Genomic DNA, 10,119 nt, shown 5'->3' with positions numbered 1-10,119 from the left:
GGGTTGAAGTACAGCAATAGTTGCATGGAGGCACCTGCAGCTCGTGGCATGCAGCGCAGTCTCCTAACCAGTTTAACGCCCTCGGACTGCAGTGGCGAGAATACATGGAAACGGGAACGGGAGCCACCTGCACTGAAAATTCGTAAAGAGAGTGGTTCAATGGGATACGTTCAAGCTGCGAACACCGCCCGCGCAGGGCAAGCCGGTTCATAAGTTCACAGGAGTAATTAGTAGAGCGGGGGATTTTTTGACGCGGAGCGGAGTTGGGACTTTCGTGTTGTTGAAGAAGGCTGATCCAAGCCACCGCTGCAACAAACAAGGACTTGACATGGAAACTCAACAGGGGAGCAGCTTCTGAATTCGTTGGCGATTGCACGTTTTCACTTGCAAAACCATGGAGCACTTCCATCGTAATGAATAGGCTCAGCATGCATGCCCACTTTACCCCTTTTGCTAGTTCGGCATGCCCACTCAGTCCCTTTTTCTAGTTCGGTTAGAACAGAAAGAGTGGCCCAGGTATCTATTAATCGTTTCTGGAACTTTTATGGTTAAAAAGTATCGGAGGCAGGGTCAATGAGAAGGCGGCGCAGGGTCGTTCTGTACCTGAGACTCTACACCAATCAGACCTTCTCATGATGATTCGACTTCGTTAGCATCGCTGCTCTACACCGACACCGTTGGGCGACCGACACTAAAACTGGTTATAGGAACCCAGATCCGTACAGCCTCTTGTGCTACGCTCTCACCCAGCTGGCAGCAACATGCGAGTGCATGAGGAAAATTGTGGTGTATCTCAGCCTGTTAAGACCCTAATGGCGATCATTGGTATACAATTCAGGATGTCGTTTCTGATACGAACTTCCTAATTTCTGAAATATATTTTGTACTAATTGTTATGTCGAACTTGAATTCCCCCCGAGTCCAATTACCATCGGTAGAGGACTGTCTTTTTCCTTTTTTGGATCCCCCAATGCTGCACATTCTATCGCATCGGATGCAGTCTTCGGGGCTTGCAAACACATCAGCACAGAAGGCCTCGGGTAGCTGAGGCCCGTTGTCCATCTCTCCAGCCTGGAAAGTCTGCCAGTGGTAACGCGACGCACTGTGCTAGCAATTGAGCCGTTTTCTGTTCAATTCGTTTGCCAAGAAAGAGTCGGAGACACTGTGCCGACAGGCAAAGTCAACGTTAACAGAGAACACAGCGTGGCGGAGATCACAGTGTTTTGCAGACCCAGGAGCGGTATTCTGCTCTGCTGCCGCAACAACAGACCTTCTACATACTCAGCAAGCAACTCATTTCCCAGATGCTGGAAGCGGTGCTGCACGAAGTGAGCGGAGCGGGAGAGCTGAAGGTCGCCTGGGGTAGCAGCACGACGGAATTGTAAGTCAATACAACAATCTTCAGGGCCGTCATTGGCTCACGAGAGCGTCTGCTGCTTGTGTGCAGGGTGAAGGGAGCAGGTGCATTGTATTCCTTGCGATATCGGCTAGTATATCGGCGGTGAGTGAATTAACCTTTACGGAGCCAAAGTGGACGATCGGTACGGAAGCGGAAGTGTTCACACCGTCTACAGTGTTTGTACATACAACTAAGGAAGCTTGATTGTACTTGGATGTGGGCTGTCTTGTTCTTTGAGTTACAACAGGCTGTGTTGCAACTCTTTGAAGGCGCATAAATGCCTCAAAGCCGCAAAGCCGCGTTTGGCTCAAACCCGCAGCTCCAGGGGCTTGAGCAACTGAGCTCAAGGTCATCTAGAGACAGGTGGAGAAGGTAATCTGCCTATAAGAGACATTCAACTTAAGTATTTTCGCTCTCTTGTGGCTCACAATAGCTCTCCGATAATATCCAGGACCTGCGTTTCAGCTCCCGTTCAAAAGCTGCTAAACCACGAACTCTCAGTTGGGGTGTTGTGGGCAGTACTAGAGCGCGATACAATTCGAAACCAAATTGGCAAAACTTCATAGGAAAAAGGGTACGCCAGGTAAAACTGAGCTTTCTCCAGATAACCGCAACCGCACCTGCCTGTAGTTGTGGCCAGCAAAGGTATGTAAGCTGGAAAGGCAGCTCTCTGGGTCCCTACCACACCACTACCTTACCACTTCACACAAGATTTGAGGAGACATATAGCTGTAGAGTAAGTGAAATAATTGGTTTCTCAGGTGATGACAACAACTGGCATCCGCTGCAACTTTGTGGGACCCCGACGCGATGGTTACAGCTGAAGTGTGAGTGTCTGTTAGGTGTTGAAAAGGAAAAGAGGAAGTGTGCTCATTCAAAGTGCAGGCGAACACTTTTTCCTTTTCTCCTGGGCTTTAACAACAGCAAAATACCGTGTGTTTGTGCAGTTCACTCCGCAGGTCCCTCTGGCCTGTTGCGATGACGCGCCGGGCAGTGGGTTTTGCTCGTTTCTTCAAAGTGAATTTGGTTGGTATTCTCGGGCTGTTCGCAGTAGAAAGCATTTGTTTTTCCTCAGCATTTGTTGTTTCCAAGCCTTTGGCCTCTTCAGAGAGGGCTTTGCGCCAGAATCTAGCTGCGTTAACTGCAACCCGCCTGCCTGGCAGGGTCATTACAGCACACGACAGAGCAGCATCCCTGGCTCCCGCTCGCAAGTCTCTACTGGTGCGTCTTCTTTCTTCATCTATTCATAGGCGAGATCTGCCGGAACTCAAGCACGCCGCTGGACGTGTCGAGGTAGCTAACGTACGTTCCGGTGCGAGCGCGGGAGCAGCAGACACCCCGCCTGTCGAGAAGATGGAAGTAGTGCTTTCACCCGGTGATGGCGTTGGCGGAGAGGGCCTACACTGGGCGCCCAGCAATGCAAATGGCGCATTGATCTTTATGCATGGCTTGGGGGACACTGCTGGAGGATGGTCGGATTTGCTGCAGCTGTTCGAAGCGGCCCAGATTCACCAGAATACGCGGCTGATTCTGCCTACAGCCTCGACGCGTCCAGTGACGCTTAATATGGGAGTCCGTATGACAGCATGGAGCGACATACGGGGCCTATCACCAGATGCGATCGAGGACGAAGCGGGCCTGATGGATAGCAAGGCACGTATTGACAAAATAATTGACTCTCAAATCGAAGCAGGCATTGATCCTTCGCGCATTCTTGTCGGGGGCTTCAGTCAAGGCGGTGCTGTGGCTTACTTGGTTTGTCTAACGTCTCCGCACAAGTTGGGGGGCATTCTCGCGATGTCTTCGTGGTGCCCGCTGGGAAAGGTGATTGAAGTTTCCCCCCACTACGTTGAAGCTGTGCCGCGAATTATGCACTGTCACGGCGCTGTAGACGATATGGTCCGTCCGGTGTACGGACAGACCAGCGTGGAAAGCGTGCGAAACAGACTCATTGATGCGGGGGCTCGCCCAGAGAAGTGTCAAGAGGATATCACATTCAAGCTGTACCCAGGTTTGGGCCACTTCGCCAACCAGCAAGAACTCAACGATATAAAAGCCTTCCTTTCGCGTACCTTCGGTTCACAATGAGATGCGCGGGGTCGATGGCGTAGGTTTGATACCTCAATGTGCATGAAGCATACAGGCATGTTATATTCTTCAGCTGCGTTCACGTATGACATATATTGTGTATGATTAGATATAGCCTGTATATATTTGATCATGTCCTGCACCAAGGGGTTGATCTTATCCTACATCAGGGGATGGGTTTCCTTTGACGGAACAACCCCCAGTATCAGAATGATGAGATCCTTGAAGCATCTCATCATTTTGTTACAAGGGGTTGTTCCGCTGGCCACTTACGCGTCTTTGATACTTACAGACGCTTTTAGAAGTGACAAGATCCCTTTTTGAGCTGTACCTAGGACGCATGGCCTCACTCGTGTTGTACTGCTGAATGTTCATGCCAATGTCGTATGGTGTGGCAATGGGTGGAGTTTTGGGGCCCTGGTCGTTGAACAAATGCCGAAGGCGTCTTTTCCGACTTTTCTGGTGTACGGACAATATAAGCTAACAGACAGATTGCGTACGCATCATTTTCCCTGGTGAACTTATGATGGCCTCTATTGAGGCCTCAGCAACTGAACGATGGGTAGATCCTTGGCTAACTGGGGGGCCATGCGACAGTTGTACGGCATCAAATGAATGTGAGTATCAGTATGAGCTGTAAACTGGGAGTTTGGAGGCCTGTTAAGAGCACTCAAATCGTTGTTGAAAGCAACTTCCTCTGCCTTCCAGACAGTTAATGGTTAACCGGCAGGTGGTCTGGCGTCGGGTGGGTGGGAAGGGTCGTAAAGGATTGCGATTCTGGGCGATCAGCAGCGCCGAATTTCAGATGGAAAATAGCTCGATCAGTTGGTAATATTACTACCAACGAACTACGTAGGCTGCGCAGGCGATTATGCATTATGATCTCAGTACGTCTGCACATAGGTTAGACCTGGCGATCCCCTAAGATTTTGAGTTGAATCTGAGCACCTCGCTGTACGCATGGAAGGTTAGCTATCCTACAAGCTAACCTTGGAAATTTTGTTATTATATATGCGACTAATGATTAAACCTTCCGCAGCACCCTCCTGGGTTGTGCGGTTTTGTACTGCACGAATGCCACAATGTATCTTCCGTACGACTCTAGAGGCCAGTAGTAGGGGAGGACATCATATTCGGTAATGTTAGCTAGGAGCTAGCTACATTTAGGATGAAATTAAGGCACCAAGCCCACAATTCCCCTGCAACCTGCCGAGGCCTGGTGCTGAACAGGATAACAGCGTCGTAGCCGAGACATTTGCCTGCTAAAGGCCTGCAGGCTGTTCAGATCTACGTGGGATCCCCTTTACTATACAAACACATAGGCAGAAGTCTGCATATTTGTTTTTTAAGCCGGTTATTTTAGTGGTAGTAGTCGAGTTTTAAGGCCTAACAATTTCGGTGTACCCTATACCTTGGAACTGAGAAGCTACGTAACGCGGCCGAGTTCGATCTCAGTGTGTTCGTGTGTACTATGGGCTGCATTTTCATATATCACTGAGTCGGCCGTGTCAAGGTACGTAAACACGCAGAAATATATGGCTTACCACATCCTTTGCAGCTTTGGTTTAGGCAAATGTTATTTGAAACTAGAGTGTAATTGCATCGCTGGGGGGAATATGCAAATTTCAGCCCCGTGTGCCTCGTTTCGATGCTAGATCGCAGCTCAGGCTGCAGGTAATCGAGAAAGCGGGAATATCTAAAGAAGAACAAAAAATTATATCCATCTCATTGCTCAAGAGTGTAAAGGAAGCACTGAAGAAGAAGCAAGTGCAAGCTCATCTAGAACTACAGAATCCATCGCGCATTGGCCGTGTTGAAGCAAACTGAAACAAATGGTGTCCTTGCGCTGCAGTTGTAGCAGCAGCAACAGCAGCAGCAAATGCGACTTCTTGACTTACTTGGTGTTACCCGCCCCTCCTCCTGATGAGGATGACACTCACGAGGCTTTCCGTTCTTCCCTGTACTTGTCCTTAGGCATTGACATATGCACGTCCGAAGCACTCGTCTCTCGCAGCAACCATGTAGAACCGGCTATTTCTCTTCTTGATAACAGCAAGAATGCAAAACAAAGACCGCTTAGGCTTCTAAGAATCTGCTGCTGCCTATGCGGTGGCTGTGTCCGAGTTAACTGCGGCATGTGGCTAGACGCCCTGCGCGTGCAGCACGCCTCCGATAGCGAGCTGTATTTCTTTCAGGCGCACTTGCAGTGCCCACAGAATTCGGAGAACAACACCAGTGACGCTGCAGCAGAAACAGTAGCAACGGCAGCAGCGGGGGCAGCAGCAGCAGCAGCAGTAGCAGCACGTGATGTTCCCCCAACAGAAAAGCGAAAGAGGGAAGGAGGCATAAGCTGTTTTCGCCTGGCGAGAGGCAGAACCCGAGGCAGCAGAGAAGAAGCGTGGGGCATTCTTGCTGGCTGCTCAGGCCCCTTCAGTTTCCGCCACTGCTTAACGATAATGCAACGCCCCCCTGATGTGCTGATGCAGAACGCGCAGGGGCATTGGGTGGCGGAGCAGGCAGGACAAGCGGGCATCGCTTACGCGTCTCAGGCGCACCGTTTATTCTCTCTGTTCTGTGCTCCTGCAAATGAAGTGAGGTCGTATACGATTGAGGAAAGACAGACTGCTATCCTCCGCGAAGCAGCCGCCGAGTTGCAGGCATACGTACACCCCAAGTTGCAGGTGGCGTCATTCATGCAGGAGGGGAGGGGACTCGTTGCAGCAGAAGAGCTACAGCGGGGAGAAATGCTTATGCGTATTCCTGCCTCAGCCCTCCTCAATGTTTACACGGCTCTGGTGCACCCTACATTCTCTCCTCTTGCACAGTTGCTGCTGGGGCTTCCCCCCGAGCGTCTGCAGCAACAGGAAACAGCAATGCAGCAGAAGCCGCCTCCTCAGCAGAAGAATGCCAATTTACCTACGGAATTGCAGCCTCTTGTTGACTGCGATGTCGTTCTGTGCCTCTTTCTTCTCTTTCTTGCATTTACTTGTGGAGAGCAGGGAGGAAGAGCCGTCTTGCGTTTCCTCCCTGCAGCTGGGGAGGGGGACGCCGCAGCCACAGCAGAGGCTATGCGTTCCCCTTCGTGTGGTAAAGCAGCAGCAGCAGCAGCAGCTCAAGCAGATGAGTTCTTGCTGATGGATTCTGAAGGGATCGTCGAGTTCCTCGGAGATGCTGCCTTGAGGAGCGGCGTTGAACGCTCTCTAGCAAAGTGTAAGATGATGCAGGAGGAGCTGCTGCCGCTGCTGCAGCAGGCTTTTCCTCCCCCTGCAGGGATTCACCAAGGAGGCGGAGTACTCTCCGCCTGCAGAGCAGCAGCAGCAACAGCCTGCAAAACAGATGTATTTTCCGAGTCTTCCATGCCAGCTGGTGCTGTGGCAGCGGCAGCAGCAGCAACAACAGCAGCAACAGCTCAGAGTGGCAGTGCCTCTGGGGACTGTCTTGCCTCTTCCTGCGAAGGGACCGATCTTCTCAAGACATTCTTAGCGCAACTGAACTACACGGATTTTGTGTGGGCGCATCTTATCCTCGATTCCCGTTCTTTTTCGCTTCCCCTGCGGCCCTTGCCGCCTCTTCAAGAGTTTCAGTCTTCTACGGGGGATATTAAGAAAGCTCCTAACTCCTACGCCGGTGACAATGCTACTGGGGAACCACCGCTAGTCAGCGGGGAAGACAGCGGCAGAAGGGAGGATGATGAAGAGGATGAAGAAGTTGGGGAAGAGCATCGAGTGCCGTTCCTACCAGAGTTACTTGAGACGGCAGCACAGGACTGTCGACGCCTGCGTCTGCCTGTGGGGGATCGGGGGGTGCATGGCAAAGAGGAGCCTGTGCTGTTTGTACGGCTTCCTCCGCGCTGTGCGTCATTTGTTCCTCTTGGAGACTTGCTGAACCACCACGCCCATGGGCAGGTGTTGTCTCCTGAGATAGAGAAAGAAACCGGATGTCTCTGCCTCCGGTTAGCCTGTGATGTTCCAGCCGGTTCCCAGGTGTACGCACACTACGGGCCTCTGCAGTCGTGGCAGTTTCTTGCCTACTTCGGATTCTGCCCTTCCTCGTTTCCGCGTTTGCAACCTCCTCATAGTGCAGCAGCAGCAGCAGATAAAGGCGACACAAACGGGGAATGGCAGTTTACCGGCGAAGCCCCAGGTTCGTATGCATTCTCGGCTGGTGCTCTTATTATTCCACTTACTGCTCCAGCAGCAGCAGTAGCGGCTGCTGCTGCTAAGGCTGCTTCGGATTAAAACGACCAGCACGTCTTCGTGTTCGTCAGAAACGATGGGTTTAGTGTTTTAGTTTTAGTGCATGGAGTTCGTCTGCCTCGTCAATTACCTTTTATTATTATTTCCCGACTTTTGCTCTGCTTGAAGGCGTGGGTGTATATTTCCCTGTCAGTGGCGGTGCATCTTGGTTGCTTGGTTGCATGTCAGTACACGGCATGAGTTGCTGCTGTCGCTTAATCTGTTTGATATGTGTAAAAGATCCTGTTTGCTGTGTTAGGAAACCCCGTGGATTTCTTAACGGTGCAGGTGGAGATCGCCGATGACGACGCGGAATATGAGCTAAAGCAAAGCATCATGGAGCTGCAGGAGTTGCCTCTCTGCGGCTTGTTCAGTACGGGGATAGAAGATGTCTCCTGGAAGTTCTTGGCTTCAATGTTTGTTTCTTCCCACCCCAGTCTCGATCATTTTCTATATGCAGGCGGAGCTGGTCCTGCAGGAGCAGCAGTGGCCGCTGCTGCAGCCACTGCAGCGGGAGAAGCAGTATGGGGGCCTACGTACACTTGTACTGCTATTCGCAACGATCCGGAGGCTGCTACCCGTATCCGTGATCTTGTTGCTGACGCGCTGCAGTCCGTAGCCAAGGCTGCTGAACAGCGTAAGCGTTGCAGCTACTCGTCCATTTTGCAGCATCTGCAGTACCAGTTGCAGAAGTAGCAGCCGTATGGCACCTACATGGATATATAAGTATACATCGGCAATGCGAATGCCTCGCTGAATCTACGGTCAATCATGGCATAAAGAATGGGCTGTATCTGATAAGAACAAACAAGGGGTTCGGGAGGGGGGAATGAAAACAGGTCTGTAGGGGCTCTGCGGTGTTGTTGCTGCAGGATCTGCACAGTTGGACAAGTGGGAAAAAGACACCGGAACGGCACCGCGTTGGGTTCGGGTTTGGGGAGAAAGGCTGCGGATATATTTGAACAACCAGAAGGCCCTCACCAGCACGCAAATGAAAACATTATTGAATTGTTTGTCTTTCTGCCCTCCATCTTCTGCACCGTAGGCCTTGGGCGCTGCATATGGGGACCGAGGCAATTTCGTGCCTAGATACTGCTGCAGTGAGCGATTCGGGTGTATCTGCACTGTATCTGTATAACGGACCTGTAAATGCAGTCCCAGTGAATAGACACTTTTTAACCAACTGATAGGGTTTAGTTTGTTGTTTAGACTGCTTTCTCGCCCGAAGCCGCACATGAGCCCGCTGAGAAGTAGAGTGTGTAGCAGCCAGCGGCGGGATGCGTAGGGAAACGGACAAAGCTTTTCTTGCTATGGATAGCATGCAGGGAACGCAGCCTTGCAGCCAGCAACTGGCGAAGGGGCATCTAGCCAGAGCACGTGTAGGTGCGCCGTCTGGCAGAAAACGTACTTAATTAAATTTGAAGCCAAATCTGAGGAGCAAGTACTTCTAGCTAAAAGTATTGAAGCCCACCTTCAACCGCAGTTATACATGCTCTTATACATTCATTTAGACGACGGGGGCAAACAAATGAATATACCGTTTGCATTTGTACTGAGGTTGCCCGATTTCATGGACGTAAGCACATATGTTTCGAGAAACGGGATTTAGTAATACATCTTTATTTAGTACTTTTGAAGATGAGACATCTCTCTGTATCAACCATAAGCATGCACGGATGGCCGAGTGGTCAAAGGCGCCAGGCTCAAGTTCTGGTGGACGGTTGTCCTCGTGGGTTCAAATCCCACTTCGTGCATCATTTCGCTATATTTTGCTTACTTCAAACCCTTTCGTGACGCTGCGCCACAAGCACGGATGGCCAAGTGGCCTAAGGCGCGAGTTCTGGTGGACGATTGTCCTCGTTGGTTCAAATCCCACTTCGTGCATTCTTTTCGCTTTATTTTGCTCACTTCAACCCCTTTCGTGACGCTGCGCCACAAGCACGGATGGCCGAGTGGTCTAAGGCGCCAGACTCAAGTTCTGGTGGACGATTGTCCTCGTGGGTTCAAATCCCACTTCGTGCATCATTCCTCTTTATTTTTTCTGCTTCAAACCCTTCTGTGACGCTGCGTCACACGCACGCGTGGCCGAGTTGTCTAAGGCGCGAGGTCTGGTGGACAATTGTTCACTTGGGTTCAAAACGCACTTCGTGCATTCTTTTCTCCTTATTTTGCTAACTTCAACCCATTTTTGTGACGCAGCACTACACGCACGGATGGCCGAGTGGTCGAAGGCGCCAGACTCAAGTTCTGGTGGACGATTGTCCTCGTGGGTTCAAATCCCACTTCGTGCATTCTTTTTGTTTTATCCTGCTTACTTTGACAAACCTTATCGTAAGGCCGCGCGGTGTTCGTAATATTTGTACTGCTGTAGTCCCTAAGTTTATATAATATATATAT

At 50.9% G+C, this 10,119-nt stretch overlaps 2 protein-coding genes across 2 annotated transcripts; both read left to right on the top strand.

Annotated features, from left to right (window-relative positions):
• Positions 1-2,377: 2,377 nt before the first annotated feature.
• On the top strand, positions 2,378-3,487 carry EMWEY_00037790 (phospholipase/carboxylesterase, putative; the record flags this gene model as incomplete). The annotated part of the gene is made up of 1 exon (XM_013482270.1): positions 2,378-3,487. One exon carries the CDS (start codon positions 2,378-2,380, stop codon positions 3,485-3,487), a length of 1,110 nt encoding a protein of 369 aa, XP_013337724.1.
• A 1,832-nt stretch (positions 3,488-5,319) lies between these two features.
• Positions 5,320-8,767, top strand: EMWEY_00037780 (hypothetical protein; the record flags this gene model as incomplete). The annotated part of the gene is made up of 3 exons (XM_013482269.1): positions 5,320-7,630; positions 7,982-8,359; positions 8,595-8,767. 3 exons carry the CDS (start codon positions 5,320-5,322, stop codon positions 8,765-8,767), a joined length of 2,862 nt encoding a protein of 953 aa, XP_013337723.1.
• Between the last annotated feature and the right edge of the window lie 1,352 nt (positions 8,768-10,119).

Source organism: Eimeria maxima, genomic scaffold (genome assembly GCF_000499605.1).
Source record: "Eimeria maxima Weybridge genomic scaffold, Emw_scaff572, whole genome shotgun sequence".
NCBI lineage: Eukaryota > Apicomplexa > Conoidasida > Eucoccidiorida > Eimeriidae > Eimeria > Eimeria maxima.
Note: the sequence above shows the minus strand (reverse complement) of the source record. Positions and strands in the feature narration are given on the sequence as shown.